Raw genomic sequence first — 19,128 nt, 5'->3', positions numbered from 1 at the left:
TTAACTAATTTAAATGCTGCCCACCAAGCAAACGAATGGCCGTTCCCTTCACCGAGTAAATGGGCGCATTTTCTGTACGGTCCAAAAATAATTTGATGGTCGCTGACCATCGACTGATTTTTTTGCCCGCTCGCAGATACAAGTCTGTCTTATCTGACTTTTATCTGGGCCGGCGATGGACAAACAGGGAGTGGGCACTGATGTCATGTGACATCAACCCCCAGCCCCGTGCAGGCTTCGCCACGGGACTATGATATTCTCGCCGATACTCATGCACAGAGCAGCATCATTGGTCCCTGGTGTGAATATGCTGGGGACATCCAAGCTGCACTGCAATATCGTTGGTCCAGACACACACTTACAGTACTTGCTGTTTTTTCCTTTACTCCTACCTTTCAAATCATTAAAGGATCAAAGAATGTTAAATCATTCCACAGGACATAAAATAACTTAAAGCAGGTTAAACAAAATGTTCTGAGAGTTCAGTGAGATTATATAAAGTATAAAGCACCATAATGATTACTTACCTTCCACACTCTTCTTGCTATATCCAGGGGACTTGCTCATGGAATAAGGTCCTCATAACCAGGCAGCCATCAGGAATTTTGGGGCCATGGACTCATTTCCAGTCCGCCCCCCCCCACCCCCTCCTTACCGTGACCCGGATCCTGCTCTCCCATCTCCTCTTCTGCTGAGCAGCAGCCCAGAGGTCCCGGAGTGCAGGCTTCTTCAACTCAGGATGCTGGCGACACATTAAAATGCAGCAGAGGCTTGTGAGCCAATCAGAGCTCGCGTACCGGTAGCCACTCTGATTGGCTGCCAGTACGCAAGCTCTGACTGGCTCAAACGCTGGTGCAGCATTTTAGTTGCCCGCCAATGTCCTGGGTTGAACAAGCCTGCGCTCTGGGACCTGCTTTGTTCTGTGAACTGAGCGCAGCGGAGGCAGTTGGGGTGGGGGGGTTTGCGGTGGGTCAAAGTTAGTTGCCAGAGCCCTCCCAGAGGCCGGGGACAGCTTTACCCACAACACCCCCCTATTGGCGGCCCTGCTCATAACCGTCTTCTCTTCCTACATGGCTTGTTTCATTTGAATGAAAAGTTTACAGGAGATGGTCATTAAGACCAGCTTGATATGCTGCAAACCAGTGAATGGTAAGAGTTGACTGGAGTGCAGCATGGAACTATCAGTCCCATCAGGGATACAATACAAGGACTAAGGGGCCTATTTATCAATCAATATTTGAAGGATATTGCCGCCAAACTACTATTTTTTTGGGAAGGGAACCTGCAAATATATATTGACACTTGCAGGGATTGCCTCTGGTTAAAAATTATTTAAGGTCAAAGTTACAGGAAAATCCAGTATTAGTGGCTGCCAATCATAAAATATGTGAACTATTAGAACCATAACTATGTCCACCACCATAACTGAACCTAAGGGTGACAGGTATGCACAGTTTCCTTTATTTATTTTTTGCTAGTGGAGAAGGGTCCTTGAAAAAAAAAAAAGATGGGTCGAGTGTCCCGGGAATTCTATCCAGGTAGCTAAGGGGGTAGAACATGGAAATTACCCTCATCTGAGTGCAGTGTAAACGGGTAACCTGGGTCGATGCGACCCGGGACCTGTTCACTGTAATAGAAAAGCCTGTGCTGGGAGATGCTCTCATCTCCCAGCGCCGGCTCAGGCCCCACCCCCAGAGACGTCACCCACCCGACATTATGGTGGGTGTGGACTCTGGTGAAAGAGTGATCACAAGCCGGGTCGTACCTTGGTTGGAGCTGGGTCTAAAATCTCAGGTGCTTCCCGGCATGCAGGTTTAAAATTGTATTACTGTGAAAAGGGATTCCAAAAGAGAAGGGATGTGAACCGATTAGTCAACATGTCCGTAAACATGTTTTTATTTAGTTTACTTGAACTTAAAGGTCTGTTTATTATTATTATGGCATTTCACATGGATAGAAAACATCTTTCACATCAATTTATCAATAAATAATTGTAGGGGCAGGTGAGCAGTATAGAACACATATGGACAACCTGCGGTCCGCAGGTTGGAGGTCAGAATACTGACAACAGCATCTGGATGGTTTCCTAACCCTAAGTTCCCCCCTACTGCCTAAACCAAATCCCCCTGGTCTGACGCGAGCGCTCCCCAGTTACTTACCGTTACTGTACTGGCTGCCAGTCAGTATTCCGACACCAGCATCCTCATTGTTGTCGGGATTCTAGTGTCGGTCTTCTGGTAGTAACAGGAGGGAGCAGATAAGGGACAGAGGAAAGGGGTTTACTACAGTTTGCAAAATAGCAATCACTAGATCAAAGAGTTATAAGGACTGAGGAATGAACTTCAAACCATGACAGAAACGGTGAGAACGCAAACATTCATGATGAGAAATACATGTCAAGATTTAGGGGAATATTCAAATGTAGTCGGAACTGCTTTCTTGTCAGAAAGACGACAGTTTCCGACTTGAATATGTCGGAAGAGATTCTGACCTATTCAATTAGGGCACTTTTTCTTTTTACGACAGGTCAGAATACTTGTGCTTTTGTCGGAAATGGGACCAAATCCGACTGTGTTTTGGCCCATTTTCCAACAATCTCAATCTGACTTTCAACCCTCCATTGCTCTTCTGGTGCCATCCCTCCTCCCTCCGGTCGCCTCTCACCTGATGCCGGGTGAGCAGAAGCAGCTCACCTGGTGCCGTCCTCCCGCATCCTCCTCCATCCCTTATCCGATGCCCTCCTGCCTCCCTCCCTCTCACCCTGTCCCGGCCGGGCCGGCCCATTTGGATTTGGCCGCTGACAAATGAACATCGGAATGCACCGGACACTAATTGAATATACCCCTTAGTGGTAAAAATTGCACATAGGAGAAATATTGTTATATACAAATCCAGGGCAAGACACCTGGATCACATCATGATTATAACTTAAATATGATGCAATATCTATCTCTATTTTTTTTTTTTATATTTGTAAAAAAAAAAAAAAAACTATTCAAAGGGATATTAATCATTATTATAAACTATTTTAAGCACAGTTTATTTACTAGAGAGCTCTGAAATTGTCTTCAATGGGTCTCCTAGGGTGGTATTAGCAGAGGACGGCATGTTTTGGTGGTAGAGTCTCTTTCATCTAGAGCAAGTCCCAGAGGGAGAGACTTTTATTAGCATCTAGCAGCAATAAGACTGGCCGCTGAGGTTTCTGGGAAATTTTAATAAAGAAGACAAGGCTCTGAAATGTAATCAAATGTCTGATCAGATTACCTGATGCCTCAGAGTCACAGATCTCATAAAAATCGTAGGGACGTCACTTACTCAAACACTCCTGTGACAAAGGCAGGGAGGTCTGGTACTCAGCAAAGTATTGCCCACTCCAAAGATAGCCATGTTCCCTTTAGGATTCCTTACTTGATCCAACGGTCTTTATAGTTTCTTTTAACCCATTCACAGCTCAGAGGGAATATTGATGCAGAAAAGTATAAATGTGTTGAAGTGCCTAACAGATTGCGCCTTCGCTTGGTAGAAAAGCATCATACTGTGTATACAATTATAAGGGTTCAGAAGGAATGTTTCTGATTGGAAAAGCAACATGAAAAAGTGAACGACCAATACAACTGCAGAACTGCACTGTCATGAGTTTGCAACCTTTACAAACAAAAGCCAGAATACCAATGTCACACTGTGTAAATGTGCATACAGTAGATAGACATGGAATAGATAGGTAGATAGTCACAGGATAGATAAATAGATCAATAGAAAATATATTCACAGAATAGATTGATAGACATATAACATTACAGAATAGATAGATGAATAGATACAAATATTTACTGAAAAGATATATGGATAGATAGATAGATAGATAGCATGCACAGAATAGACATACATACAGACAGACAGACAGACAGATAGATAGAGAGCTTATATACACAGACAATATAGATAGATAACATATTCACAGATTAGACAGATCGATCGATAGATAGATAGATAGATAGAGAACTTATTCACAGAATAGATAAGTAGATAGATAGATAACATATTCATATAATAGATAGATAGATAGATTCACAGAATTGATAGATAACATACTCAGAGGATAGATAGATAAATAGATAGATAGATATTATAGTCACCGACAATATAGATAGATAGAGAACTTATTCACAGAATAGATAAGTAGATAAATAGATAGATAGATAGATAGATAGACAGATAGATAACATATTCACAGAATAGACAGATAGATTGATGGATGGATGGATGGAAGGATGGATGGATGGATAGATAGATATTGTATTCAACGAAAATATAGATAGATAACATATTCACAGAATAGATAGATAGATAACATATTCACAGAATAGATAGATAGATAGATAAATAGATAGATAGATATTATAGTCACTGACAATATAGATAGATAACTTATTCACAGAATATATAAGTAGATAGATAGATAGATAGATAGACAGATAGATAGATAGACAGATAGATAGATAGACAGATAGATAGACAGATAAATAGATAGACAGATAGATAGACAGATAGATAGATAACATATTCACAGAATAGACAGATAGATTGATGGATGGATGGATGGATATAGATAGATAGATAGATAGATATTATATTCACAGACAATATAGATAGATAACTTATTCACAGAATAGATAGATAGATAGACAGATATAGGTAGATAGATAGATTATATTCACAGACAATATAGATAACTTATTCACAGAATAGATAGATAGATAGATAGATAGATGAATGATATATGGAGAGATAAAGACACACAAACACACACAGTAAAGATATTGCTGTCAGATTCCTGTTAGTGTTTAATCCTGAAATAATTTCATTGCGCTCCTCTGTTGATACAGGGTTACACAGCAGAGATTTATTATGTGCTGGCTCCGGTAATCCAGACATTATTACATCGCCTTAACTGGATTCCAGCTATATTAAAAAGAGAGGCTATTCAGGCGCTCCCGACGCTACAAAGGCCTCATGGCGTAATGTAGGCTGACACGGTGTTTATTAGCTGGGAGCTTCTTGTGCTGTCTAATTACAGCTGGGAAGCACATATATGCATCCAGGCAGTTGGGAAGACAGCGTCCCTTCTGTTAACCATTTGTCTGCCAGGCCCCTCCAGGAAAGGATAAAGTACAAAATATACGGGAAACTATTTATACCTTAGATGTGTTTCCTAAAAAAATTTATGCTCAAATGCATTAATTTAGAGTTCTAGATCTAAAATTCTATATAAAGTACAGAGTGAATCCCATGTATCACAGGCGGTTCTTTAGAAATGGGAATTCCTATAGGTTTGCTAACACCTGGCGGAAAGGCAGCGCTTATTTGGAGGGGGTAAAACTGTTCACAATAGATTTGTCACCAATAATTGAGTAGCAAAATGATTAACTTGTTTGATTACATATTTAAAGCAAAACACAACTTGGCACGAACTACGCAGTGATTCCCAACCTCAGTCCTTATGGCATACTAATGGTGCATACACACTGGACTATGTATGCAGTGAAAGACATTGGTGAAAAATTTCCATTGAACTTCCCCAGTGTCCTGGTCGAAAGATGTAGTGTATACACACTGAACGGTTTGACGAAAGACGGACAATCTAGCCAGACTCTATAGCTTTTTATGAAAGATATCCGAAATTGAGCTGACTGCACAGTTAACGAACCACCTTGATCAGGGCTGGGCAACACTGGCCCTCCAGATATTAATGAACTACACATCCCAGGATGCTTTGCATTAGTTTTGCTATGTGGCCATGCTGAAACTGATGCAAGGCATGCTGGGATGTGTAGTTCATCAACATCTGGGGGGCCGGTGTTGCCCAGCCCTGACCTTGATGAACAACCCGCTGGTACGGGCATCGTTCATTATTCATAGCATACACACTGAACAGTATTTTGACCAATATCGTTCAAAAGGGCCATAATGAATGATATTGGTCAAAAATCATAGTGTGTATTGAACTTAACAGTCCAGGTTTTATCCATTTTTTAAATCACAGATTGTTAAAAAAAAAAAACCTCCAGTGATAATTTAGTCACCTGTGCTCAAGCATAGCTATCCTTAAAACATGGACTTTTACGGCAGGGTTTTGGAAACTCTGCACTAAGGAATAATATGTTCTCTACAGAATCTGCTACCAAATAAATCAAAATTGTGCAACCCTGCCGATGACACCATTTTATTTACAGAAATATTTATAGGATTAAACTAATATTATATTACTAGTAAGCCTGTTGAAAACAAATGCTTCGAAAGCTAGTCTGCTACCTTGTGATTGCCTCTGTGTTTGTGCATGTGTGAGAGACAAAGAGGTGTATTTTCACTCGCTGCCAAGAGATGGCAGTGTTTCGTAGACACACAAACGGACACCAGACACATATATATATATATATATATATATATATATATATATATATATATAGATGATTATTACTACTACTACCTCTTCTATATTTAACTATAATAATATGTATTTGGGATCAGATGCCCCACATTTAATATATGTGCAATTCTTTATCTTACTGTTCTATATTAATAACAATAATACTAATAATAATTTAGAACAGGTAATTATAAGATAATTCGTTACTTATCTTTTTAACATGCAATATACATAACAGCTATCTTCTAATATCCATAACATATATTTATATTTTTATAGTAAACTACATTGTAAGGTTAAGAAATTAAAAGGAGTCTATTCTTTCTGCACCTTTCTATTGGATAATATGTGGCTGACAGAATGGCAGAAAGATCTAGCTGGATTTTATATAGAATTTTATATAATAACAGTTATTTATTTAATTTTTTTTTTTTTAACAGGTTTATCCGAAAGGAGGTTATGCGTTGCAAATGTAATGACGCCTGAGTTTGGCGGCTGTGTGGAAAGCTGACCGAATTCGGACGTGTTAAAGGGGCAATCAAGTACAAGGCATGGTTTTGCCTTGTAAGTGACTGACCTAATATCTTATGAACTGCATGCATAGGGGGTGATTCAGGTTGGCTCGCAAAGCAAATTTGGTGCCTGATTCACTTTGACTTGCTAAGTAGTATAAATTTGCTGCTTAGCGAGCCATGTATGGCTGCCTGCCGGGTGAGCGAATGCCCCCCCCCCCCCCCCACCGCTGCGTGAACATTCCTGCTGCATTACATACGCAACAGGAGAGTACGGGTGCGACTACCATCAAAAGATTTCCCCCCTGTTCACAAATATAGGTCAGTCTTGACTGACCTATATTTGCGGCGTCCAGCTCCAAGAATGGGGCGGGCACTGATGTCATGCAATGTTAGCCACCCGCCCATGGCAGGCATTTGCATGGGGATGCCCAGCGTTTTCTTGAGTGCCCCCACCATTTTTGTGGGCACGCCCAGGAAATGGTGGGTGTCCCCATGCGACAGCACCGTTCACTGCCCCCCCCCCCCCCGTGCGAATGCCTCAAAAAGGTGTCCGCACAGTGGCCCTGCACAACCTCGTGAGTATGTACGCACGCGCAGAGCATAAAACATTGGACTCCAGTGCAAATACACCGGGGACCGAGCATTTCTGAATCAGGCCCTTAGTTTGCTAAAGGACAAAACCATGTGCACTGCAGGTGGGGGCAGATGTAACCTGTGCAGAGAGCGGGCACATTATAAACTATACTGTATATATTGGTCTTCCTATCGCATGATATGTGACTGTGGGGTAGATGTATGAAGGGGTGATAAGGGAGAAATGAGCAAGAGGAGAAGTGGCCCATGGCAACCAATCAGATGCTCTGTATAATTTTATATTATGCAAATGATACTTCTACTCTGGCTCACTTTTCCTTCCTTATCACTGCTTAATACTGTACATCTGCCCTAGTGTATCGCTTGGTGCATTTCTACTTATCACCTTCTCTCTATGCATTCTTCTCTTACAGATTATTTGCCACCAAGTGTAACAGTTGTCTGAAAACAGTGATGCCATCAGAACTTATTATGCGTGTGCTCAACAATGTCTATCATGTGGCCTGCTTTTACTGTTGTGAGTGCGAGCGGAGGCTGGAGAGAGGAGATGAGTTTGTCTTGAAGGAGGGGCAGTTGCTCTGTCGCAGTGACTATGAGAGGGAAAGAGAGATGCTCAGCACGTTCAGCTTGACACCAGCTGGATCAGGTAGGTTGCAGTTATGAGATGCTTAAAGACTGAAGAATATATGTACAGTTACAGCAATATTCTGAACCTCCACACAGTGGAGGCAGCAGTTTAGTCAGCAGAACCAATGTTCATGAGATTGTGGACTATATATTAGTCAGTGGCTTGCAGGCATCAGGGGGGATATGCCTCTGGATAGTGGTGAGATTCGTGTGCCCAATATTTTATAGTAGAAAGTATTCTTTGTAATTAAGGTAGGACTGTGTAATTAAGGTAAATCCAAACTCCATCCAAAATGTGCCATGCTATGGGGTAAATTATATAAGGTCTATTTCAGAATGATTTTTAAAATTGACAAACATCAATTTTATGTTTGCCTGTCAAAATCACTCATTTACTATCTGTTGATTGTAAGTGTCAGGTGTAAACAAGCTTCGATGTTGGTCAATTTTGCTGTTCTAAAGTTTGTTGGTTTACATCTAAAACTAGGCTAGAACCTATAATATGCTATTTTTACACAACCGTCAAACAAACAGACAAATCGACAATTAGCACCTCAGTGGGCGTAATAGGAACAACAGTCTTAGGGGCAATCTAATCAGCCACAGTGATCATGCAGGTGTGAGTCATCGTTGCAGCAGATGCAGCAGATGTACAGCGGCCTAAATTTTTTGTGGGAAGTCCGCTCATTTCAGCCTTGTGAAGGGTGCACCTTGCATTCTCGCCTAGACTAAGGATGACCCCATCACCTGAAACCCGTTGGCAGACATCCCCCACATGCAAACGTATAATTAACATATATAACTTTTAAATGTAGGTGTTTAAAATTTAATATACTTCACTTACCCAGCTGCCATCCTCTGGGAATTTGGCTCTCCTTAGTATAGAGGGATGATGTACTGAGGATTAAGGTGGACAGAGATGAAGTCATCCCCTGACATTTTTTAGAGCACAGCCATTTAAGAGTTATTGGTTGGTAATTTATCTCAGAAAATGTTATCGCTTGCCAAGTAAACAGACCCCATAGCAAGTTAGCACATTGTTTTTTTGCAGTTGGTTTTCAGTCCATTTTTAAACTAACAGTTAGTAAATCACCTAAAAATTGTCCAAGAAGTAAAACCAGCCTTTAATAAGTGTACCCCCTTTGAATGAAGGAGAATGAGGAGAATATTGGAGTTCACTTATAAGGATTAAACATTTTGGTTAAGTTTACTATGCAAAAAAAAGGCATCTGGTCATTAAGTCTACCACTATTGGTTGACACACAATATATCGACACACGAAAACATTTGAGATGCAAATGGCCAGCATGGAAAAAGGTCGATATGTGCGTTTCAGGATTTTTATTTTTTGCTGAAACCGACTTGTTCTTACTTTACCATCCCAGTGGGCATTTAGGGAGAATCTAAAAGTGCCAGAAGCATGGGGAGCTGATTCAGGTGTATTATGCTGATACTATGGCTGATTCTCAGCCTAATGGAATTCTAAAAGGCAGCGGTACATGTGCAATTTTAATCTATGTACTAAGGCAGTAATCATTGGTACTTATGCTCAGTGCTACACAGATGCATGCACAGACCGAAAACATCGGCCATTTGCATCTGACATCGCCACTGCTTGCACATATAAAACGGGCTAAGGCATTCTCTGCTGTCAAATATTAATTGATTACATAATATTGATCCATTTGCTCTAATATACTTAATTGAACCCTGGTGCAGTCACTTGTCTTCAGATGTCAAATAATAAATTGACTGGATTCCACCTGTGTATATTTAAGTATTTCAATTGATTTCACAATAAATAATAGGTCTATGTGATGCTCCAAAGTTGGTTAGTGCAATTCCAAAAATACAGTAGTATCATCATAAAGATGGAAGAACATTGAAATTACATTTGACAAAAGGTTATTGAGAAGTAGGAATCAGAGGAAGAATATAACACTAGTTTAAATGCTTTTTCATTCCCCGGAGCACCGTCAAGTTCATTATTAAGAAACAGAGAGAAAATGAAACAATTTATGAATTTGTCTAGAACAGGGGACCTCAAACTATTTCCCCAGCAAGTTACTGCAGGAGGTCATCACATCACATGTGTAGTCAGCAGCCAGCACATACATGGCAGCATTGTGGAGGCACAAAATGATGGGAGGAGTCTAAAAATAACAGACAATTACACAGATTTTTCAGACTCCTTGAAACACTGACTGAGATTAGAAAAGTCATCAGCCTGATGGTCAGCAACATGGAGTCGTAACCCCATGCTGAGAAGGTTGGGACTCACTTTGGGGTCAGGACCCACAGTTTGAAACCGCTGGTCTGGAATAGTCCAGAGTCCCACCAGAGTGAGATGGGAATGTGTTATTGACATCTCTGGAGGCCAATGACAAGCTCTGCTGACAGAAATTGGAGAAACTGTACACAGAGCAATGTAATGGTGTCACTAATGGTGTGTGGGCCTCACATGAGTGTCACCATCTGAGAGTGTCACCATCTACGTGCTGCACTCGGCTCCTGTCATTTTAGGAGAAGGCAGTGCAGTTACACAGGTTCCCTTGGGCAGACGAGCATCTCTAGGGATGCAGGGCACGTCCTCGGAGTGATGAAATGGGGTTAGGCCGAGAGGCTACGGCTCCTTCCCATCGCTACTCTGAAAGAGTAGATGAAAAGAAAAATCCATTGTTGAAAAAAAATACATGTAAAAAAAAATTGTTTGGTAAAAAGCTACAAAGTGACCCACATATCAGGTGGACGAAGAGTCTACGGGGTAAATTTACGGACCGTTAGTTTTAGTTCTATTCCATTACAGATTGCGTGTTGCCTGCAAATCCCAGCAACCCTGCCTCTGCATAATGGTACCTGCCATACCAATAACAGCATGTCTAGGCATTAAGGGCCCACGGTGTGGGTCATTGCTCAACAGTGTCTAGGTCGACCACTATTGGCCAAAAGGCAGAAGGTTGACACATGAAAATGTCCAATGTGCATTTGGTCGACATGGTCAATAGGTCGACAAAGGAAAGGGTCGCTGTGAGTTTTTCATGTTTTTGTGTCAATGTCGACATATGTTGATATGGACACTGTATTCGTGTACCGCGTCCCCTCGCATGGCGCTTCGGGCATATTATTATCTACCTCTATGCCCACTGGCATGGTAAAGTATGAACAAGTCCGTTTAAACAAAAAAATTCACGAAAAACTCATGTCAACCTTTTTCCATGTTTACCTCTTCCTTGTCAACCTTTTTAATGTGTCAACCTTAGGCATGTCAACCAATAGTGGTCAACCTTTTCACTGTCATCCTAGATGCTGTGGACCTAGTGAACGCAAACCAAGTGCCCATTGGCACCTGTATTCCACCTGAAATAAATAATATTAAATAAAGGTGAAACACGGACACTGGCTGTTGTATAAGACTCCCCCCACAGATCCCTCTATTTCCAATTTGATGGCAGTCGCCAATGTGCAAGTTTATTCAAGTGGCCTAAAAACTCCCTTTAATGGATACATCTGTGCATTGAATGTGGAAGTAGTGGAATGCCCACATGTGCATGTTGTAATAGCGATTGGTGCGTCCTTAGACACAGGCAAGTCTCACACATTTTTGGTGTTACAATAGCAGACACAGCTTTTACTAAGCGGGCGATGCATCAGAACATCTATAGAGGACCAAGTGAAGAAGTTGCCCATAGCAACAGTCAGTTTGTACCTATTGGTGTAGGTGTGGATCCAGAGGAGGACACTACTAGCTGCCTTGTTGTACAGATCGGCTGTGTGACATTAAGCTAAAGCCTCTTGAATAAAAAAAGATGCACACTGCCGGCTTCTGTCATCCACTAATGTGTTTGGAGACCCTAGTACAAGCTCTATTACATTATATTAAGTTATAGTTCAGTAGTTGCTATGGGCAACATCTTTACTAGAAGGTTTAAAACACCTCTCCAGTAGAGAGAAGAATGTTTCCTTTAAGAGTAGTGTCCCAGTGTGTCATGTATATGCGGATAATATGTTTCATTTCATTTCATCTGTGAAAACAGTTAAAAGTGAGGACGAGGATGGGAGTAATATCAATGGAAAAGGAAGTGATGAGGCAAAGGATCTAAAGCGATCGAAGAGGCCAAGGACAATACTTACCACACAGCAGCGCAGAGCGTTCAAAGCATCATTTGAAGTGTCTTCCAAGCCATGCAGAAAGGTAGAAATCCCAACTAAGACCATGCAATTTTACAATGAAAAACCAATGGTATGACATTTTGCAAAGTCAAAAAAATGTCAGAAGTTGCTATTTTTCGGAAAACGCACATGTAGTAATTTTTCAAATCGCATCCTAAACATGACCAAAAATGCCAAAACAAATAGACCGGGTCCAGGCTGGCGAGTTTGACAGAACCATACAGAGACCAATGACATCGGAGCATGGTTCTGTCAAAAAGTATGTTAAAGTTAAAAAAAAAAAAAACATGAAAATAAACGTATGGGGTTTACTTTTTTGTTTTGTTTATTTAACTTGAACATACTTTTTTTTGGCAAAACCATGCTCAGATTCCCCCCCCCCCCTCCCTCCTAGACAGACACAGCTTCTTTATCACAATATCTATATGTTTTAATTGTCTGTCATACCAGTGGCGTAACAATAGCCCCACAGACCCCGCGGTGGCGGGGAGGCGCTGAATAATGTGGGTGCTGGGGAATAATGCGGGAGCTATTGTTACGTTAACCTGACCTGCCTTATACTGCTGACGCGTTCGTAGCCGGGAGCTACTTTGTCTGCGTCCCAGCGCTCCTCCTAGCTCCTTATAACAAATGTCACTCAAAAAATGGCCGCCCCCTTCCAGCAGACAGTATTTAGGATGCTAGAGGGGGCAGCAGCGGCCTCCTCTAGCATCCTTCAAAATGGTCTGCTGTAAGGGGGCAGCCATTTTTTGAGGGACATTTTGTCATAAGGACTCGGAGCCCTAGGAGTGCAAAGTAGATCTGCGGTCCCAACTCCTGGCCACGAACGCGGGCAGGTAAGACAGAGGATAGAGAGGAGGTGGGGTGGGTGGGGGGGGCGGACAGACGGATGAGGGGGGATGGAGACGGACGGACGGACGAGGGGGGCGCAAAATTTGGCGCTACACCACTGTGTCATACATGCCAGTCTGTAGACATATGTGCATAGTTTATACTACCAAGAGGATTGAAGAATGGTGCCAAATTGCTTGTTGTATGTAAATACTGGGTAAACTATAGACTATTTGAATAATACCCCTTTCACATCGCACTTTTAAAACGGTAAATTGCCGTTTTTTTCCCTTTTTAAAACGTTTAAGCCTGCACTGTGAATGCACCACAGCCGATTTACCGTTTAAAGTTAACTGGCATTTCGAACCGTGTAAAAAGCAGAGTCCTACACGGTTCCTTGCCGTTTTTTGTGCAATGTGAATGTGTACAATGCTATGCATTCACAGTGCAGGCTTAAACGTTTTAAAAAGGGGAAAAAAAAACGGCAATTTACCGTTTTAAAAGTGCGATGTGAAAGGGGTATAAACCGGTATTTAAAACGGTAATCTGCGGCAATGTTAAGGCTCTGACCCGTTTTAATTACCGTTTTAAATACCGGTTTTTAAAACGTGTCGGCGATGTGAAAGTGGTATAAGTGTAAAAGATTAATTGTAGTTCTCCGCCCCGCCTGATGTCAGCACCAGGCCGGGTGCTGACAGGACATGATTTATCGCGGATGCCGAGTTGCTCCCGGGCCATAGCCTGGTTCAAATCATGGGGGTGAAACGGCGATATGAAATAGGTTATACAGTAGTGATTTGTTTGAAGAAACTCAGGGAGCCCGAGGTGTGATATGTTGTTTGAGAATTCAGCCGCTGGGTTTATACTTAATAATAACATGCTTCTTCTCATCTCATATTAACAGAATCCTTATTTCTTTTTCAGGTGAGGGAGACACTGGCAGCAGAAACAGGTCTGACCGTGCGTGTTGTTCAGGTTTGGTTCCAGAACCAGAGAGCAAAGGTACAGCCACGGGTGTACTGTACAAAGCTCCTAAACCATTAATGGAGCCTCACCCAATGCCCACAGTGATTGCAGTCTTACCCCTTTTCCCTGACCCATCATGTGCCAAAGTGATATGTAGATCAAAACAATGATTTAGAGTAAATTTACAATTTACAAATTGTTAATGTTGTACAGGTTTAGTACCAACAGGTATATTTCATACAGCGTATAGCAACTAGCACACTAGTACACAAGTACCTACTGCATTCATCATAGCACTTACTGCACTCATCATAGCACCTACAGCACTCATTATAGCACCTACTACATTCATCATAGCACTTACTGCACTCATCATAGCACCTACTGCACTCATTATAGCACCTACTACATTCATCATAGCACTTACTGCACTCATCATAGCACCTACTGCACTCATTATAGCACCTACTACATTCATCATAGCACCTACTGCACTCATTATAGCACCTACTGCACTCATCATAGCACCTAATGCACTCATCATAGCACCTACAGCACTCATTATAGCACCTACTACATTCATCATAGCACCTACTGCACTCATTATATTACCAACTGCATTCATCATAGCACCTACTGCACTCATTATAGCACCAACTGCACTCATCATAGCACCTTCTGCACTCATTATATTACCAACTGCATTCATCATAGCACCTACTGCACTCATTATAGCACCAACTGCATTCATCATAGCACCTACTGCACTCATTATAGCACCAACTGCACTCATCATAGCACCTACTGCACTCATTATATTACCTACTGGATTCATCATAGCACCGACTGCACTCAATATAGCAACTACTACATTCATCATAGCACCTACTGCACTCATTATGCACCTACTGCACTCATTATAGCACCTACTACATTCGGTACTTACTTAAGGCATACAATCAGATGCAATTCGACGCGATTTTCGGCAAAATCGCATCGCATGCGATGCGATTCGATGTGATTTTGCATAGGATTCAATGTTAACAAGGTCCTGTTCATTTCCCCACTATCCAAGTGGGCATAGAGTTGATTTTATAAAGCGTGGCGAGCGCAGTGAGCCCCGCGAGGGGACGCGGAAAACATTTTAAGTAATCCGCGGCCGCTCGCCACGCTTCGGGCACGGTGGCTCACTGCGCTCGCCATGCTTTATAAAATCAACTCTATGCCCACATGGATAGTGGGGAAATGAACAGGACTATGTTAACATTGAATCCTATGGAAAATCGCATCGGATTGTATGCGATTCAATTCGATTTTTCCGACCCGATTTTAAAATCGGGCGCCCAGATACTACATAAGTACCCTACATTCATCATATCACCTACTGCACTCATTATAGCACCTACTGCACTCATTATAGCACCTACTGCATTCATCATAGCACCTACTGCACTCATTATAGCACCTACTGCACTCATTATAGCACCTACTACATTCATCATAGCACCTACTGGATTCATCATATCACATACTGCACACATAATAGCACCTACTGCATTCATCATAGCACCTACTGCACTCATTATAGCACCTACTGCACTGAATATAGCACCTACTGCATTCATCATATCACCTACTGCACTCATTATAGCACCTACTGCATTCATCATAGCACCTACTGCACTCATTATAGCACCTACTGCACTCATTATAGCACCTACTGCACTGAATATAGCACCTACTGCATTCATAGCACCTACTGCACTCATTATAGCACCTACTGCACTCATTATAGCACCTACTGCATTCATCATAGCACCTACTGCACTCATTATATTACCTACTGCACTCATTATAGCACCTACTGCATTCATCATATCACCTACTGCACTCATCATAGCACCTACTGCACTCATTATAGCACCTACTGCACTGAATATAGCACCTACTGCATTCATCATATCACCTACTGCACTCATTATAGCACCTACTGCATTCATTATAGCACCTAATGCAGTTATTATAGCACCTACTGCACTCATTATAGCACCTACTGCACTCATTATAGCACCTACTGCACTGAATATAGCACCTACTGCATTCATCATATCACCTACTGCACTCATTATAGCACCTACTGCATTCATTATAGCACCTAATGCAGTTATTATAGCACCTACTGCACTCATTATAGCACCTACTGCACTCATTATAGCACCTACTGCACTCATTATAGCACCTACTGCACTCATCATAGCACCTACTGCACTCATCATAGCACCTACTGCACTCATAACACCTACTGCACTTATTATAGCACCTACTGCATTCATTATAGTACCTACGGCACTCATTATAGCACCTACTGCATTCATTATAGCACCTACTGTACTCATCATAACACCTACTGCACTCATTATAGCACCTACTACATTCATTATAGCACCTACTGCACTCATTATAGCACCTACTGCATTCATCATATCACCTACTGCACTCATCATAGCACCTACTGCACTCATTATAGCACCTACTGCACTGAATATAGCACCTACTGCATTCATCATATCACCTACTGCACTCATTATAGCACCTACTGCATTCATTATAGCACCTAATGCAGTTATTATAGCACCTACTGCACTCATTATAGCACCTACTGCACTCATCATAGCACCTACTGCACTCATCATAGCACCTACTGCACTCATAACACCTACTGCACTCATTATAGCACCTACTGCATTTATTATAGTACCTATGGCACTCATTATAGCACCTACTGCATTCATTATAGCACCTACTGCACTCATCATAGCACCTACTACATTCATCATAGCACCTACTGCACTCATAACACCTACTGCACTCATTATAGCACCTACTACATTCATTATAGCACCTACTGCACTCATTATAGCACCTACTGCATTCATCATATCACCTACTGCACTCATTATAGCACCTACTGCATTCATCATAGCACCTACTGCACTCATTATAGCACCTACTGCACTCATCATAGCACCTACTGCACTCATTATAGCACCTACTGCATTCACCATAGCACCTACTGGATTCATCATATCACATACTGCACACATAATAGCACCTACTGCATTCATCATAGCACCTACTGCACTCATTATAGCACCTACTGCACTGAATATAGCACCTACTGCATTCATCATATCACCTACTGCACTCATCATATCACCTACTGCACTCATTATAGCACCTACTGCAGTTATTATAGCACCTACTGCACTCATTATAGCACCTACTGCATTCATCATAGCACCTACTGCACTCATAACACCTACTGCACTCATTATAGCACCTACTACATTCATCATAGCACCTACTACATTCATCATAGCACCTACTGCACTCATAACACCTACTGCACTCATTATAGCACCTACTACATTCATTATAGCACCTACTGCACTCATTATAGCACCTACTGCATTCATCATATCACCTACTGCACTCATTATAGCACCTACTGCATTCATCATAGCACCTACTGCACTCATTATAGCACCTACTGCACTGAATATAGCACCTACTGCATTCATTATAGCACCTACTGCATTCATCATATCACCTACTGCACTCATTATAGCACCTACTGCATTCATTATAGCACCTAATGCAGTTATTATAGCACCTACTGCACTCATTATAGCACCTACTGCACTCATTATAGCACCTACTGCACTCATCATAGCACCTACTGCACTCATCATAGCACCTACTGCACTCATAACACCTACTGCACTCATTATAGCACCTACTGCATTCATTATAGTACCTACGGCACTCATTATAGCACCTACTGCATTCATTATAGCACCTACTGCACTCATCATAGCACCTACTACATTCATTATAGCACCTACTACATTCATCATAGCACCTACTGCACTCATAACACCTACTGCACTCATTATAGCACCTACTACATTCATTATAGCACCTACTGCACTCATTATAGCACCTACTGCATTCATCATATCACCTACTGCACTCATTATAGCACCTACTGCACTCATTATAGCACCTACTGCACTGAATATAGCACCTACTGCATTCATCATATCACCTACTGCACTCATTATAGCACCTACTGCATTCATCATAGCACCTACTGCACTCATTATAGCACCTACTGCATTCATCATATCACCTACTGCACTCATTATAGCACCTACTGCATTCATTATAGCACCTAATGCAGTTATTATAGCACCTACTGCACTCATTATAGCACCTACTGCACTCATTATAGCACCTACTGCACTCATCATAGCACCTACTGCACTCATTATAGCACCTACTGCATTCATCATAGCACCCACTGCACTCATTATAGCATCTACTGCATTCATTATAGTACCTACTGCTCTCATCATAGCACCTACTGCTCTCATCATAGCACCTACTGCACTCATTATAGCACCTACAGCACTCATTATAGCACCTACTGCATTCATCATAGCACCTACTGCACTCATCATAGCTCCTACTATATTCAATCATACTTAAAAACTAGTAAGACGTGAGCGGTTGTAGAACAACATAGGCAAACTTGAACTTGGTTTGGAGGTCAATATATAATATATAACCATACCTTGTAATATGTGGGAGAACAGAATTGGCACAGGGACATGGATGCAACATACTGGGGGTGTAGCAATGTTATAGTCACACCCACATTTGGCACTTTATTCAAGTTATCAGTCCCCCACTCCCTAAAAAACACATTTATATAAATGTAACGCACTTAGGCCTGATTCAGAGTTGATTGCTGATCAGCAAATTCCATAATTGAGCATTTATCCAATGACTGCACATGCATACCATACACATTGTGAATGCACAAGCCTAAATAACTACAGAAATGCATATGGATTGTAAATGCAGGCGTTTCTGAGAAAAGTGACTGTGACATCACAGATGTCACTTCCAACCTGTCTCAGTCACAGATTTGTG

The 19,128-nt window shown here is 41.6% G+C and overlaps 1 protein-coding gene across 3 annotated transcripts in view; it reads left to right on the top strand.

Annotated features, from left to right (window-relative positions):
* Positions 1-19,128, top strand: part of LOC146075626 (LIM homeobox transcription factor 1-alpha-like) — a 52,252-nt gene that overhangs the window by 23,356 nt on the left and 9,768 nt on the right. For 2 of the 3 annotated variants that reach the window (XM_083185042.1, XM_083185043.1), the window contains exons 4-6: positions 7,950-8,182; positions 12,198-12,355; positions 14,089-14,166. In XM_083185042.1, coding sequence (XP_083041168.1) covers positions 7,950-8,182; positions 12,198-12,355; positions 14,089-14,166 — 469 coding nt within the window. The remainder of the gene's footprint in view (positions 1-7,949; positions 8,183-12,197; positions 12,356-14,088; positions 14,167-19,128) is intronic. The other variant, XM_083185044.1, reaches the window with a different exon arrangement.

This window comes from Crinia signifera, chromosome 4 (genome assembly GCF_055691185.1).
Source record: "Crinia signifera chromosome 4, ASM5569118v1, whole genome shotgun sequence".
Lineage (NCBI taxonomy): Eukaryota > Metazoa > Chordata > Amphibia > Anura > Myobatrachidae > Crinia > Crinia signifera.
The sequence above is the reverse complement of the archived record's forward strand: the minus strand, read 5'-3'. Positions and strand labels throughout refer to the sequence as shown.